Below are 17268 nucleotides of genomic sequence, written 5' to 3'. Positions count from 1 at the left end.
TACAATGAAAACAAGAAGCCATGGTAATGAAAGGAATTATGAAAACGATAAGTATAAATTGAATTTATTGTTAAAATTTATTATTAAAAATATTTGTTTTAAAACCACACCTCGAAAAAAATTTAAAGTATGTAACAATAGACTATGCAATCATTGGTTTTAAGCCAAAATATATCCATATTGTGTGGGAATTCTGTTATGCTATTTAACTACAGTGATTGCTTTATTGTAAGCTAATTTTAAATTGGCAGCAAAAATGTAAAATTGTGGGTTTTAATGCCTATATATGTGCAACTAATTGATGAGGAAGTTTGTCACGTCACACTTATGACTAAACTGCTTCACTCAGACTCTAAGTGGATTTGTATGACTTGAAATGCTAAGAGGTTTGATGGATTAATTAATCACACAATTTCAGGCCTCTACTGTAATTCCTCTTTTGTAATTATCTTCCTTCAGGAAGAGCAAAGTTCGTCCAGGTCACCTTTAGATGCTCAGAGTCTTCAACTGCATGTCAAAACCCTCTTGCAAATGAATTCTGCTGTGCTTGATCCTAAGTTCAATCAATTTTATGTTAGATAGTACTTGAGTTATTATGTGCATTACTATCAAAGTTGCCTGGACAGCTTATGTTCATCTACTCAGATAGATCCCTACATCTTCTCTTTTCCATCTTCACATCTTACCTAATATTTTAAAAGCAGTATTGACCAGCTTTTGCCTCTTGGCTTTACTTACTTTTGCATATATAAACATATATATATAAATATATAAGTATACATGTTTGCATTTAAACCTAGAATTTGCATATGAGAAAACTGTGATATTTTGTTTCCTCCCTTATCCTTCCTTCTTTACTTCCCACTCACTTTAGAACCCTTCCTCTCCCTACACTGTCATCTGTCTGACCTTTCTATCTTTCTTTGTATTTACATATATTTGTGTGTGTGTGTTTGTGTAATGTATGTGTTTAAATCTAGAGTTGGTATGTGAAAGAAACATGCAGTATTTGTCTTTCTGAATCTGACTGATTTCATTTAGCATAGTAATCTCCATTCACATCTTTTCCCTTGTAGATGACATAATTTTGTTCATTTGTTTTTTGAGACAGGGCTTCTCTGTGTAGTTTTGGTGCCTGTCCTGGATCTCTCTCTGTAGACCAGGCTGCTGTGTAGTTTTGGTGCCTGTCCTGGATCTCTCTCTGTAGACCAGGCTGGCCTTAGACTCACAGAGTGCTAGGATTAAAGGCGTGTGCCACCACTGTCTGGCAAGAGTTATTTATTTATTTTGTGTATATATGAGTGCTCTATCTGCATGTATGACCTTATGCCAGAAGAGAGCATCAGATCTCAGTATAGATGGTTGTGAGCTACCATGTGGTTAATGGGAATTGAATTCAGGACTTCTGGAAGAGCAGCCAGTGCTCTTAACCTCTGAGCCATCTCTCCAACCTATATTTTGTTCTTTACAGGTGAATAAAACACCATATTTTTGTGAGTATGTATCATATTTTCTCTATGCATTCATCTGTTGGGTATCTAAGCTAATTCTATATCTTCACTTCTGTGAATAGTGTTGTAATAAACATAGGTGTGTAATCATTCCTGGTTTGCTAACTTTGGTTTCTTCCATTATATGACCAGCTATAACTGGATCATATGGTAGTTCTATTTTTCAGGTTGTGCTGATTTCCATAGTGTCTGCACCAGTGTGCACACCCATCAACAGTGAAGTGAAGGGTCTTCTTTCTCCACATTCTTCTAACATTTATTGTCCTTCGTTCTCTTAATACCAGCTATCCTGAGAATACACAGGTAGAATCTCAATGGAGGTCTATTTGAATGTCCACATTAAAGATGTTGAACATTTTTTATGTCTACTGGAAATTTGTGCTTTCACTTTTGAGAACTACCTGTTCATTTCATCACTCATTTATACACTGGAATTGTTTGGGTTTGGGGTAGTTATGACTTCTTTATGTATTCTGGATACAAATCTTCTCTCTGATATATTGATTTATACACTGGAATTGTTTGGGTTTGGGGTAGTTATGACTTCTTTATGTATTCTGGATACAAATCATCTCTCCAATATATTGAAAGCAAAGATAGTCTCCCACTCTGTAGGCTATGTCTTCTCACAATTGTTTTCTCTACTGTGCATTGCCTTTTTAATTCCACATTATCCAATGGCATTTTTGGTTTTATTTCTTGAGCTTATTGTAGTCTTTCCCAGAAAGTCCTCCCTTTACTTATCAGTTGTTGTTTTACATGTTTTTCTGTACTAGTTTCTGAATTTCAGGTCTTAAAGTTTTTGATCCACTTGGAATTGTTTCTTCATTCTTCTCCATGTGGCTACCCTGTTTCCCAAGATCACTTGTTCTAGAGGCTGTAGGATTTCTAATGTTTGTTAGTGACACCTTTGTTGTCAGTTAGGTTGCTTTGGCTGTGCTTATTTATTTATGGGCCCTCTATACCATTCCACTTGTCTGTACATCTGGTTTTGTGTCTGTGTTGTGCTGCTTTTGTTCTCTGGCTCTATAGTATAGCTTGCAATCAATAAGTACTGTAATAACTCCTAGCCATTTCTTTCTGCTTAGAATTTCTTTGGCTATTTAGGGTCCTTTGTGCTTCCATAGGAATTCCAGGGTTGTTTTATCTGTTTCTGTAAAGAATGTCATTAGAATTTGATAAGGATCTTTTGTAAACTATAAACCACTTTCACTAATAGAGCCATTTCACAGTACTAATTCTGCCAGTCTGTGGGCGTGGGAGGCCTTTCTATCATCTAGTGTCATCTTCATTTAATAAAAAAAAAAAAATTAACATGTCATTTTAAGTTTTTTGCTTTTAAGTGAGGCATTTAAGTTTTTGTATATTTAGTATTTAAAATTTCAGATTTTTATTATTTTATCTCACAGAAATTAAATAGAACTGTATTATGCTTTTGTTGAAGAGAATCCCTGTTTTGTTCCTTAGTAACTAAATTAAGCTTGTACTTTTGCACTTTTTAGAAGGAATTGTGGCTTAGTGTTAATGGTACTGAATTCATCCACTGTTGACTATTAGTGGTATATGTTTTACTTAAGTATTTAAATTTTTCATGGATACTGTAAAATAGTAAGTGTTCAATCGTGACTTTTCGCTCATCAGTTTAACATACAGTTCTTTTTTTCCTCCTTATATTCTTGTCAGGTTACGTCCAAGCATCAAAGAGAGACAAGAAATTTTTTGCCTGTTCTCCAGATTATTCCTATGCAGCCCTTTGTGAGTGCCTTCGCCGCGTATTCATCTATCGGCAGCCTACTCCCATGTCCACTGTGCTTTACAACAGAAAGGAAGGCCGGCATGTGGGGCAGGTTGCTAAGCAGCAAGTAGCAAGCCTGGAAACCAATGATCCTATTTTAGGCTTTCAGGCAACAAATGAGAGATTATTTGTTCTCACTACCAGAAACCTGTTTTTAATAAAAGTAAATACGGAGAATTAATCCTCCAACATTTGGCTGAAAAGTTTCCAGTGGCACCTGGAGAGCTGAACAGTTGTACTGTAACTTGTTAAGTTTTAATGTGTTAAATGAAAATATCTTTCATGAAGTTTTATTTTTAAATGGTATTGGAAATGTATTCAAGAGATTATGAATCTGTAAAAGCTATGGGATAGATGAAGCTACGGATTTAGAGAACATTGACTTCTGTAAAAAACATGATTTTGACAAATGTAGTTATTTTTTAAAATCTGGTGATTAAATCTCATCTTTTATATGACAAACATACAATTCATTGTTTAAAAATAAAAATATTTATCATGTGCTTAGCTCATTGTTTAGATTGCTACAGTCACTATATAGAATGTTTAGGGTAGCAGTAAAATACTGAGCATTATAAGGTATTTTAATGGGCTGAAGTCTGTGTAAAGAATTGTGAGTCCAGAGTTACAAGAGTACAGCAGTTTTGATAATGTTGCTTATAAACCTTAATTGTTTTCATAGTAAACATAGATTTGTTTATGTATTTGCTCTACTACATTGTAGAAAGTTAGGCATTTTCCATTATTGCATAACCAAGTACCACAAAGCTCAGGTGTTTAAGAGTTTATTCCAGCATCTGGGAGGCTCAGGCTGGAGAATTACCAGTTCAAGACCACCCTGGACCACATAACAAGACCTTGTCTCAAAATAAAAATAACTCAAGCCGGGCGGTGGTGGCGCACGCCTTTAATCCCAGCACTCGGGAGGCAGAGCCAGGCGGATCTCTGTGAGTTCGAGGCCAGCCTGGTCTACAGAGCGAGATCCAGGAAAGGCGCAAAGCTACACAGAGAAACCCTGTCTCGAAAAACCAAAAAAAAAAAAAAAAAACAACTCAAGGTTTATGATTCATTTTTCTTGGTTCTGTGAACTGGCTTTTCATGCTCTGGGTGGTCTCTTGTCTTCTGGTAGGCTCAGCTGTGCTTCCTGCCCTGAAAGAGAACAGTCTAAGAGCAAACCAGGGTGCAAGAGTTTGCCAAGCTTGAACTTCCATGTTTGCTAAAAAAAAAAAGGACAATTGTAGCACGAACCTTAAAAGTTCTTATTAATAAAATCAAACCGGAAGCCAGGTGTTGGGGTGAATGCTGGAAGATCAGAGAAGCAGAACAAGCCATAGCTTCCTTACCTTGCCAATTCCTCAGACTTGCTATTTCCTCAGACTGGATGCCTCTCAGCTGAACTATGCTGCTCAAAAGCCTAAAAACTTAACCAGCTAGTTCCTGGTTTTCACGCCTTGTATACCTTTCTGCTTTCTGCCATCACTTCCTCGGATTAAAGGCTCACTTCCTGGGATTAAAGGCGTGAGTCACCATGCCTGGCTCTTTCTAGTGTGGCTTTAAACTCACAGAGATCCAGATGGATCTCTGCCTTCAGAATGCTAGGATTAAAGGCGTGTGTGCCACCATTTTCTGGCCTCTATGTCTATCTAGTGGCTGTTCTGTTCTCTGACCCCAGGTAAGTTTATTAGGGTGCACAATATTTTGGGGAACACAATATCACCACAGACAATGTGATTCACATGGCCAAGTCTAGACAGACAGCAGAGCTGTAACACATTAGGGCCATTGATGTGACAGGCTCATAGGACAGATTATACTATAGTTGTCTCATTAAAATCTCTTTACTTTTCTGACAGTTTATTTTATTTACACATTGAATTTTTTCTCCAAATATTTGTGGTTCAGGCTTACTCCCCAAACTTCTTTCAATTTGTATTTATTGTGGGTTTGTTTTGTTTTTATTTTCACATTATTTTTAGAATTCTTGTTTTATTAAAGTCCTTAAGAATTTAATCGAAGAGGAAGAAAATAAAGAATTATAATATGGAAAATATTTGTATGAATGTATGTTTTGCCTATCTGGAACAAATACTTAACTGACTTAAATTTAAACAAGTATTCGGTCTAGGGATGCAGCAGAAGCATAAAGACCCGAGTTTAGATTCCTGTAACCCACATGGCAAAAAAGAAAAGAAAAACAAGCAGACATGGCTGTGTATATCTGTAATACCAGCATTTGGGAGGCAGAGTGGGAGGATTCTTGCTGGCCACACAGTCTAGCCAAATCAGCTGAGCTCCAGGTTCTGTGAGACCTTGTCTCATCAAATAAGGCGGAAACTGAGCAAAGTACCTGGTATCGATATTTGCCTCCCCCATGCATGAATACACGTATGCACACAGGCTCATCAACATATATACATATAAGCATACACATATACATAATAGCTCACAGAGAGAGAGAGAAATTTTAGCCAGTATTTGACTGGTTAATTTCAGCTAGGTGTGACTGACTAATTTGTTGTTGCTGTTGTGGCTAAGTTCATCTGAGACAGTTAGTTCTCACTGTAGCCCAGACTGGCCTGAAACTGGTAGTCACCCTTTTCTTACCTCAGTCTTCTGCACAGCATTATCCAGAACACCCAGTTTCAACTGAATTTTGACTGAATTTAAATATCAATGAAATTCTTGCATTTGTTCTCCAGCATAGTGAGTGAGACTAGGAAAGGAAGGAGGGAAGCAAGGAAGGCAGGCCAGGCCTTCTGGAGAGACAAAAGAGGCAAAAAAAAAAAGAGAGATTACACATTGAAATTCTACATAGCTCAGGGGTGGAGCTCTAGCAGTAGTAGGATTAAAGATCACTGAGTTTGGACCCTTTATAATCATCGTGTAAAATGAGGAACGCAAACTGTGGAACTCTGATTAGTAGCCAAAAGACTGGGATTTGAGATCTTGGTGGAACTGTTGAAAAGATCCCAAGATTACTGTCTGGTGAGTGTTTCTAATAAAAAACAAAAGGTGCCCTGACCTCCCTTAAGAGTTAAATCCAGATGAGCCTGTTAGTCAACTGGGAAAGAAAAGGCCCAGGAAGCCCTCGGTTCTAAGGACTCAAAGAAATAATACAGAGCATACCTAAAAATTTAGGTCAGTACTGTAGTCTCTCTGTCCACTGTCCACTTTCACCTTGAGGTTCCCCTATGCCCACCCCACCCCCAGTGGCCACTTTGGCCATTGCCCTCCTCATCCTCAAAAATGGCTCTTTTTACCTTGTAATAAACTCTGCCTGTCTTCTACAGTGCGTTTTTTGTGCTTGTCTGAATTCTTTCAACAGAGATCCTAAAGACTGGGGAGACCAGAGTGAAATATGGTAGCACTATGTTGAAAGCCCTGTGTTTGATGCCCAGTACTATAAAGTGAGTAGGTAACTCAGCTCTTTGTCAGAATGTAGTTTTCCAGAGAGAAATTTAAATGGCCTCAGGTTGTTGCAGAACAATCCCTCCCCGTTTAGAATAAAGATGTGTAGTTTGGATATAGGAATTTGTAAACATTTTCAGAATTGGAAGATTCTGCAACTTTTCTTTTCTCTTTCCCTCTTGGTATCAAAGAAGGTCTTTTCATTTATTTTTTATATAAGTATGTATCTTTGAGGAGTCGCTAAACTGTTTGAGAATGAAAAGAAAAATCTTACCCATAAACTCAGATGGAAATAGAGTAAGGTTTGGAGAGTATAGTTACACACACACACACACACACACACACACACACACACACACACACACACACAGCTCAACATGAAGTCAGGCCTCTTCTGACTACAAATAGGAAAACTTGATCTAAACTAACGTGGCCAAAGAGAAGCCATAGTGATTCATATTACCGGGAAGTCCAAAAGTAGAGCTGAACATTGGTAGATGGTACTAGATATCATCAAGGCTCATTTTCTCTTAAAATCACTAAGCTCCCTCTCTCAGTTGGTTATATAGTTTGAAAAAATTTTATCTTACTGCAGTGACAAATTCAAGTCTTTAAATCTCATCACTATCATATCCAATAAATGTTTGTTGCAAAAATCATAGCAAATGCCTATTGTGAACCATTATTTCTAAATGGGTCAAGTGCCCACTGGAGCAAATCTTGGTCATCAGGGACTTCACATTTGCAAGGTACCCACTGGCTCATCCTTTGTGGTATTCTCCATACTGGTGCCAAGACTGGATCCAGTAGCATACAAATACATGGAATTAGAAATGATAGTGTTGCTTCCAATGTAAAGAAAAATAGATGTTGATGCTCAGAATACAAGAAATGTGCAGCGAGAAGCCATTGTTCTGTAAGAAAAGTTGTACACGTGAAAATGTAGCAAAATAAGGTTATATGGAGAATTTTGATAAATTTCAATACCTAATTTAAAACTCTTAACAGTGTTACTAATGGATTGACTGAAATTCAAAAGAAAAATGTAATGCAAGAAAGAAAGTTTTTCAGAATGGAAACTATTAAGCAGCACTTACACACAGTCCCAGCTGCTGCCTAGAATATGGTCACTTTCACTCTAATCACAAGCATCGGAATGCTGGACTCTACTGTGCCCAGAGGGTCGAGATGTCCTCAGGCTTGACTTATGGACACTACCACTCTGTTCATATATCTGTTTTCTGTCGTGTTCTGTGTCCCCTGATCTTTCTCAGCCTTCAGTGTCCCATTTAAGCTCCCACTTGCTTACCTTGCTTGAAGGAACATTGGTTGACAGCTACCTAAATCCCTGATGTCTTCTGAATTGCAATTCCTAAAGTACCTGCTCTTCCCCAAAGACAGTTTTTTTTGTTTGTTTGTTTTTTGTTTTTTACCTTTCTGGTATTATTTGAACAGATTAATATATAATAAGCTGCACAATTAAGATATGAAATATGTGTTGATCTAATATTCCTTTTCCTGCCATATAATTCCTAAAGCTATAAATGTATTTTTGTTGAAGCCGTGTTCATCTCTTAGAAAGCTCCCCAAACACTGCATATTGAGGGCTCTTTGGAATCTACAGAGATAAAGTGTATTTTTGTAATACTTTGGTGGATGGCTAGCCACTTGTAGGTAACTTCTGAACCTATCCCCAGCTTTAACGAGGCTCAAGCTCCCTTTCTGGACAAAGTGCACATGGCTGTCAATTTTCTCTAGGATCACACTGCTCTCCTTGACAGAATGGCACCTTTTCCACATAAGCTCTGCTTCCCTCTCTCAGACTGAATCCACTTCCACTCTTTCCCACTGCAGATCCATAACGAAATAAGTAATAACCATGCCACTGCCTGGATGTTACACTGTCTTGAAATTTCTTCTGCCAAACACCTTAGTCCATGACTTTTGAATTTCGCCTCATTCAATTTTACAGTACACAGGTGAAACAATCAGTGTCTTTAAAATGGTTGGTTTTGATGTCAATTTGCCACAGTTAATAATCAGCTCAGTAGTGAGCCACACCTGAAGAACTGATTTGATATGGGAAGGCTGGTCACCTTCGGGTAGCAATAGAGGACAATAGTTTCAGAAGGAAGTTTCTCTTGCATGCTGCTTACTCACTTGACCTTCCCTCTTGCTGGCCAAGTTCATTGGCCCTGTTGCTGCTCCCACCCCTTTTCCCATCACAACCAGTAGCAGATTCAGCACTTCCAAGCTTTCATCCTGGACAAGGATCTCGGGAACTTTCCAGGTTTCCAGTACCAAACTGGGACTACCGAGGTACCCTGCTTTGTGGATTGAGTAACTACTGGTCACCATTCCCTAGTGAGAGAGAGCTATTCTGGGACTATTCTGACTGTTGAGGCACCCAACCTCAAAGGACCCAATGTCATGTTCTTAGCATCTGAAATGTGATTTGACTGTCATTACTATTTAAAAGCTCATGTAATAAATTCTGATGTGTGTGTGTGTGTGTGTGTGTGTGTGTGTGTGTGTGTTTGTCTTGATTCTGTTCCTGTAGAGAACCTGACTGACAAGCTTCTATCAAATTGTGTCCTCTTCTGAAACCATTACTCCCTGTATTTCATTTGCCACTGCAATCTTCTGAACTCCCAGGGAATAGCCCATAATCTCTGCTTTCCTATCTTTACAACATTCTAGGACCTCCCTAGCCCACAGCTTCAAACTCTTCAACATGAATCCCACAAATCAATGAACCATGTCCACCACAGCAGCATCTCTTCTTTTCAGTAACAATTTTGTCAATATAGCCAGTTTTCTCCTCACTGGGACAAGAAGCAACCGAAGGAGGACAGGTTTTCACCTCATGGGTTAGGGGATGCAGGCTGTTACTGCAGAGACCTGGAGCAGCAGGAGCAGCTCGCTTCTGTGGGAGCAGAAGGTGCTCACTTGGACGTGGAACAGGAAACAGGCAGGAATCCTGGTGCTCAAATGGCTTTCTCCTTTTTACTTTTCTTCAGTCTGGGCCCTTCATGAGATGCTGCTGCACATTTAAATGTGGACCTTTTCTCTTCAGTCTTCTTTGGAAACCCCCAAATGCATGCAAAGGGTGTCTCTTAAGTGATTCTGAATCTTGTCTTTGACAGTGAAGACGGCCAAATGTGTGTTGGGAACAAAAGTGTTCATGATGGACTGCTGTAATAGAGCACTGAACTTATAAGAGGTATTATTGTAAGAGGAACATTAAGTAATAGTCAAATTCGATAGGGCCTTACATATTAGGTTGTGAAGATAGGGAACTGAAGGAATTTGGGAGCTAAGTAGTACAGGAAATAAACTGACACTTGAAGACATTCATCTCTAGTTAGTGTCGCTCAGCAGCACAGTGTTTGCTTAACAGGTTCAAGGGCCAGGGTTTGTTCTCCATTACTGTTTATATATATATATATATATATATAAGCTGTGTCTTTAGTTTATGCCCGAGTTTTCATGATTCTGATGGTGATGACTTAAATCATCTCTGTCCCACATCTCTAGTTTAATAGGTGGACAGAGCATGAGAGCATGGGGCACACACGCATCTTAATATCGTCTCTTATACTATACGTATATAGTATAAGAGTATGGACAACAGAGAAACTGGAGGCATGAGCTCTTTGCAAGAGCTCCTCAGTAATAGTAGAGACAGTCAAAGGATAAGGACATAGAAAATATTAGAAAAGAAATAGAGTAGTGGCAGAGGCAGCCAAAGCAGAGGGCAAACAGACAATATTAGACAAGAGTGGCAAAGAAAACCATGAAATGAAATATAACGCAAATTTCTCTTTAATCATGCCTTTAGGGTTAGAGAAAAGTTGTAGAAGAAATATAATTACACATATTAAACCATTCTCTTTTGAAAACTTCAGTCTTACATTCCTTTGAAAGACCTTCCCACATTAAAGACAGAATTCTCCTTTCAGAAACAGTAGCAAAATCTCTTGAGATCTCGAAACAAGATGAATGAACACACCTTCAACTTACACATTTAGTGGCAGATTGAAATATGTGCCTTGAAAGGCTACTAAAGCTAATACATCGAGAGCACTACTTTGAATGAGCCAGTGTTAGCACACTTTATACATTAATCCTCTTTTTATACCAACCTTAAAGAGAAATTAAGTAGCTGTCTCAGTGACACAGCCAGTACGTGGTGAGGCCTTGATTTGAACCAAGATAATCACGTCTGCTTTGGACAAACATCAGCTTATCAATGTCTTTCCTTTAGTGCTGACAACCAACGGTCCCTGGTAAGCTAAGCCAGCACTATAGCACTGAGCTGTGTCTTTAGTTTATGCCCGAGTTTTCATGATTCTGATGGTGATGACTTAAATCATCTCTGTCCCATATCTCTAGTTTAATAGGCAGATAGAGCATGGGGCACACACACGTGTCTCAACAACTGCTTTTATTTTGATGTTTGCGACTTTCCTTGCAGTTATCAAAATTATCTTCAAGGACAGGGGCTTTGGAAAAGTGGGTAAAAGTTTTCACACCAATGGGAAATTTGATTTCTGATTTAAGAAGCTCATGGTTTTATCTCATACGTGGTGGATAGGTCACTTTCCACTGTGATTTTCATGAATGCTGGTTTTGGAATTGCTTTTAAATGAATTCCTTTTTATGATTTCCCCTGTGCTCTGAAGGAGCCACTGACTCCAGCTGTGGGAAAGCTCCTAAATAGGCTTTAAAAGGTTAGTCGAGCCTGTCACCATGAGAAGGAAAGCTGCTGGTCAAGCTGCCCCTGAATAGCTTTCTTTCAGGCAATGGTTCATTTGCAGGCTTATGTCTGTTTGTTTTTAAAATTTTAAGCATTTATTTTTGGCAAAAAGGGAGCACATAGCAGTGGTCTTGTGTAGGTCAGTGAACAAATTGGAGTCAGTTCTCTCCTAGTGAGTTTCAGGATCAGACTCCGGTCCTCGGGTTTGGTATCAGTGCCTTTACCTGCTCAGCTCTCTTATCAGCTCCTCTTTGGTAAGAGTCATTTGACTCTGTCCTCCAACTCCTGGCTCCATTATATTTTTAATTGACAATTAAGGCACGATGTGCCTTGGTCAAATCTACTCACCTTTCCCTCCCTTCCAGTTCCTCCTACATCTGCACAGCACCACCACCATTTTTCCATTTCACCTTCATGTGTTCTTTTCTTTCTTTTTTAAAAACTTAATGAGCCCATTTAGTGCTGTATGTATGTGCATGAATATAGGAGCATCTACTGGAGCATGTGTAGATGTTTGGGGACCATGTCACTGAATGATACTGACTCTCGCCTTCACAAAGCCATTGGCAATAGCTCCTCAGTAGGGATGGCACTTCATGGGCCCCTCCCTCACCCTGGATGAGTTTTAAATAAGTTCTCAGGATGTATTTTCTTAAAGTACTATTTCAATGTTTGTTTAATCTTGGCCTAAAAGCACTTGTTTACTTGTCTGTACACCTTGTTTTACAAAGATAGCAATCATCTAAACTCCCTAATAAGCCCAGTGTTCATGAGTCATTTACAAAGCTGGAAAGCCTGGAGTCCTATTTGCCAAGTTGGCCTCCTGTGAAGACAGGTGCAATGACAGACTTTTGTAGATGAGTGAAGTTCTCTGATAGACATATAACTAGTAGCTCCCATTACCTTCCTGATAGGACTTGGAAAGCATGATTCCTAAGAGTTGGCCCATTGAAGAGAGGGAGGAGTGGAGCAACCATCTTTCCGTTAAGAAATGTGTTCACTTGGCATTAACAAGCATTGATCTCAGGTCTAACAACAACCTGAAATCACAACACAGACTGAAACTCTAGTTGATTCATGATAAAGTACCAAAATAATGGTGCTTTTTGGGTCAAAAATTCTGATTTTAATCAACAGAGAAATTCAAATTTGCCATATGTATTTATGGCTGGTAGCATGGAAATTGTGAGAATTACATTCCCTAATTTTCTCCAAGAATTGTACTTAAAAGCACATTAAAAAGAGGTTGCTATATGTTTTTGTCATTAATTTGTTTTTACCAATAGGGAAACAGTGTGTTGAGAGAGAACATTCTTAAAATTATGTTACTTAGCTTATTTTGTCCATTCTAGGTGTCCAAAAATAATCATGGTAAGAATCCTAGAGATTCATTAGTTTGGGATATTCCTTGTTATACTAGTGTTCTAATAAAATAAATATCTAAAGTAACAAAAATAAAACTGGAGAGGGAATTAAGTTTATTAATATGCTAACTTTATAATAAATAAAAAGATTGCCAGGGCATTCCCATGTAATCAAAAGGACACCCAGGTGTGGAAGTATTGTATAGCATGGAGAAAATTCAACCATTGTTGGCTTCTGGGTGGAAGAGACTCTGAGCCACAGAGTGTATGAAGCCTGTGGAAGCTGCAAAGGCAAAGAAAAGGAATGCTCCCCATCGCCTCTCCAACATCTGCTGCCTTGCCAATAGCTTGACTTTAGTACTGTCAGACTGGCTTTGGATTTCTGACCTCCAAAACTCTATATCAATCAGTTTGTATTTGTTTTCTTGGTGCTGTGACCAGATATCTGATACAAAGTCTGAAGGAAGTCTTCAATTTGGTTTCTGATTTTTTGTTTTGTTTTGTTTTTGTTTTTGTTTTTCAAGACAGGGTTTCTCTGTGTAGTTTTGGTGCCTGTTCTGGATCTCGCTCTGTAGACCAGGCTGGCCTCAAACTCATAGAGATCTGCCTGGCATTGCCTCCTGAGTGCTGAGATTAAAGGCATGTGCCACCGACACCCAGCTTGGTTTCTGGTTTTAATAAGAGGTAGTACCTCGGGGCAGGGAAGGCATGATGGCAGGAGCGCGAAGCAGTCAGGAGTCAGAGAGCAGACAGAAAGGAGGCCAGTCTCTGTCCCTGATCCAGTGACCGACTTCCTCCACTGAGGCTCCACTTCCCAAAGGTCCATAATCTTCCAAAACAGGCAGGATCCCAGTGTTCAAAGGCATAAGCCTATCTGTACTTTTCCTTTCAAACCACAGCAGCACAATTTGAGCTTCTGTGCACAAAAACCTATGTAGGACATTTACAGTCAAAGCACAACGTAGACTGTACTGTTTAAAGTGACTGCGTTTGCAATAATTTGCTATTTTTTGTGATTTGTTGTATTAAAATGTATAAAACAACGTGTCAAATTAAATGAATCTAAGATTTATATTGTGATTGATATTAAATTGTGTACATGTGTATGTCTCTATCTCTCTATCTCCAGATAGATTGAAAACAATCTCTACTTCAACTCCTGTTTGAAATAAAACAACATACAGGGTCATATAAGTAGAAATGTTTGCTAAGACAAAAAATTTATAAATGAAGTGATCATAGAAATGGATAATAAAAATTTAAAAATGACCTTCTGCTAGGCAAATGGGAAGATATTAGATTCAGCACCTTTCAAAGTAATTTCTGGAAAGTAGAAATTTGAAGTGGGCTAATGACGAAATGAGGAGAGGAATACACACTTTGAAAGGAATACACACATTGAGAAGGATACTGAGGAAACAGGAACCAGCTTACCAAGCTGGAACTCTATGGTAACCCTGGACTCAGATTCAAACACTGGGCAGCATGAGGGAGCCTCAACCAGATACAATCAGAAGTACTATTTACACAACTCCACAGTTTCTATATGACCAACTGTGCCTGTGGCTTCCTTTTTTATCCCCTTCCCTGTTCACAGGTCACAAGGATATAGCATTCTTCAGGGCAGAAGAGCATCTGTGGCCTTTTCTGCTCAAGTGAAAGACCCAGAACTGATTCTCTGAACCCACTCAGGGTTCTTGGTAAAGATGTTAACATTTCTGAGAAAAGTCTTTCTCATTTGAGAATTTAGGCAGATCTGTAGCTTCACAGATAGTTCTCTGCTGGCTCACAACAGGGTGCCTTGTACTAATGAACTGATGCTGAATTCCTCACTAGATTTCCTAGTTTAAAGAGGACCCTGTTTTTTGTTTTGGTTTTTTTGTGTCGTCCCCCCCCACCCCCCGTAAAATGACCTAGTGAGAAATCAAGATTCCTAATATTAGAGAATATGATCAGTGGTAGTATGACATGACATTTATTTTTAAAAAATTAGATGATGATTGGTAATGACAATTGTGTGAATATTAGGAAAAGAAGAGTCTTCAGGCTAAAAGGACTGAATTTTTACAGGGAAACCCATATCTGAATAGTGCCATGAACTTTCCCAGTAACACCACAAAATCATAGTCCCACATACTTCAAAGGAAAAAAAAACCCAGTTCACCTAATTTTTCCCCCATTCTACTGACAAATAAAAATAATGGCACAGTAAATTAAAAATTCTGTCATAAAGTTATTTCCAATCCAGAAATTTTTATCCTAAAAATCATCAGCTTAAGTTCAGATTAGATACATTCCCTGTGTGTAAGCTCTCAGAATAGTGAATATTTTCTTACTAAGTGCAGGTTTGTCAAATCAATGAGAGTAAGAACCAAGAGAAAAAAAAAGAAAGAAATACTGGACACAGGAAGTGAAGTAATAAGAAGAGTCTCATTAGGCAGCTATATAAGTAAAATAATGAGCAGTTAATTAAATGAGGAACAAGATTTCAAGATCAAAAGCCTTAGAATAGAGGTGGCCCTTTATAGAGTGTAATCCATATTTGACCTACTCAGTATTTGCTAAATATAATTATCATGTATGAGAGCAAATGGTAAATTGAATCCCTTGTGGGAGCCTATAGAGGTTTCCTAGTGAGATCTGGGCTTGCTTTACCCAGCAGGACTGCATAAGAGTGCTGTGGAATAATGCTTTTTTACACTTGTTTAATAGAATGCTTATTGGCCAGTAGCCAGGCAGGAAGTATAGGCAGGATAAGCAGAAAAAGAGAATTCTGGGAAGAGGAATGCTGAGTCAGGAGACACCAGCCCACCATCCAGGGAGCAGCATGTAATGGCGCACAGGTAAAGCCACAGAAAATATGGTGACATAGATTAACAGAAATGGGCTGAGTTTAAGTGTAAGAGCTAGCCAATACTAAGCCTAAACTAATGGCCAAACAGTTATAATTAATATAAGCCTCTGTGTGTTTATTTGGGTGTGAGTGGCTGTGGACTGGGTGGGACACAAGAAAATTTTCAGCTACATAAGAGGATGATTAGACCACGGGCCTGGGTACCAGGTCTTTGGAAGGGTCTACACTTGGTTATATCTAGCAATGGGGAAGTCTTTTGATTTGCCCCATGGCATTGTTATAAAAAAGCCCATTTGAATAAAGTTCTAGCTGGCTGGGTATTGACCCAGGTCCTCCCCAAGATATCCTGTGTTTCTGTCTTTCCTCTCATCAGCTAGGCCTGTCATTCTACCTAATATTTTCTATTTCTCTCTCCTCCTTATAGGAACCCTTTAAAAGGTGGGAGCAGGCCTTCTACAATCCCTGAACAAAATATAAAACTGAAGATTAAAAAATAAGTCATGTTTCAAATACTATGGTGAGATCTCAGGCTTTGAAGTTTAAATTTTAACCTTTGTTTTTTCCTTAGTGTGACATTAGTAGTTCAAACAATCAAATAACATATCTATAACCATATATATGAGAGAGGAAGGGAGGAGGAGAGGAGAGAATGTGGTACTTACAGTAGAAGGCTATGAAGGGGAGTGGTGAGGTGACTCAGTTGGTAAAGGTGCTTGTGACTAAACCTGATGACCTGAGTTTCATCCTTGGGACCCCCAAGATGGAAGGAGAAAACCAACTCCTACAAGTTGTCTGATGACCCCCACAGGTGTGCCTTAACACACTCACATGTGGGTCCACACACAGGCATGTGAGTGTGTATACACAAACACAAGTACCAATAATGCAGAAAAGAAAAGGTCATGGGATATGCCATGTGGCTGTTCCTCAGGTGCCACTAAATCTCCACACAGTCTGTTGAACTCACATACGTGAATGAGTGAGTTTTGTGAGGAGGGTCGGTCACACAAGAGGCTGTGGTGTTCTCAACACATCATTTGGTACAGGTCATTTACACACAAGAAGCTGAGTCGACTTACTCAAAGTGGTAGGAAGACCATAAAGTCCCCAGGAATCAGCTACTTACTGTCTTTGAAAGTAGGGTAAAGGCCTGACTGGGGCAGGGAGGGGAGAAAGTTTCATGAATACAGAGGTCGTTTTAAAGAAAGCTAAGGTATTTGAATCACTATAATGCCTATAGCAGCTATGTTAAGCAAGGACATGGGATCTAACAGAAACACTTGTGGGAAAGATATGGTCTTCATGACCCAGGAACTGTGTGGGACTTCAGAAAGTGAACTACAACTTCAACCCTATTGACACACATTCCCTCTGGGTTCTTTTCCTTAGTATATCACCTTCACACTATCATGCTGCTCCTAGGATTTCTCCATTTACTGACAATTCGACTTGGCACAGTTTACAGTAGTCCATAATAATGATTTATGATCTGCTAGTTAAGAAAAGAAACCCACATGTTGGCCTTCAGATAGTCTTGGTCTGTGAACCACTCTCTTGGCAATTATTTTGGTGAAAGG

At 38.9% G+C, this 17268-nt stretch overlaps 1 protein-coding gene across 2 annotated transcripts in view; it reads left to right on the top strand.

Annotated features, from left to right (window-relative positions):
- Nudcd1 (NudC domain containing 1) overlaps window positions 1-6598 on the top strand; it is a 68532-nt gene extending 61934 nt beyond the window's left edge. For both annotated transcript variants that reach the window (XM_052747750.1, XM_052747749.1), the window contains exon 10: window positions 3195-6598. In XM_052747750.1, the coding sequence (XP_052603710.1) occupies window positions 3195-3487 (293 nt within the window). In that variant the 3' untranslated portion in view covers window positions 3488-6598. The remainder of the gene's footprint in view (window positions 1-3194) is intronic.
- The last annotated feature ends 10670 nt before the right edge of the window (window positions 6599-17268 follow it).

The sequence above is a fragment of the Peromyscus californicus genome, unplaced genomic scaffold (assembly GCF_007827085.1).
Source record: "Peromyscus californicus insignis strain IS unplaced genomic scaffold, ASM782708v3 Scaffold_20__1_contigs__length_68692818, whole genome shotgun sequence".
In the NCBI taxonomy this organism is placed as follows: domain Eukaryota; kingdom Metazoa; phylum Chordata; class Mammalia; order Rodentia; family Cricetidae; genus Peromyscus; species Peromyscus californicus.
Note: the sequence above shows the minus strand (reverse complement) of the source record. Positions and strands in the feature narration are given on the sequence as shown.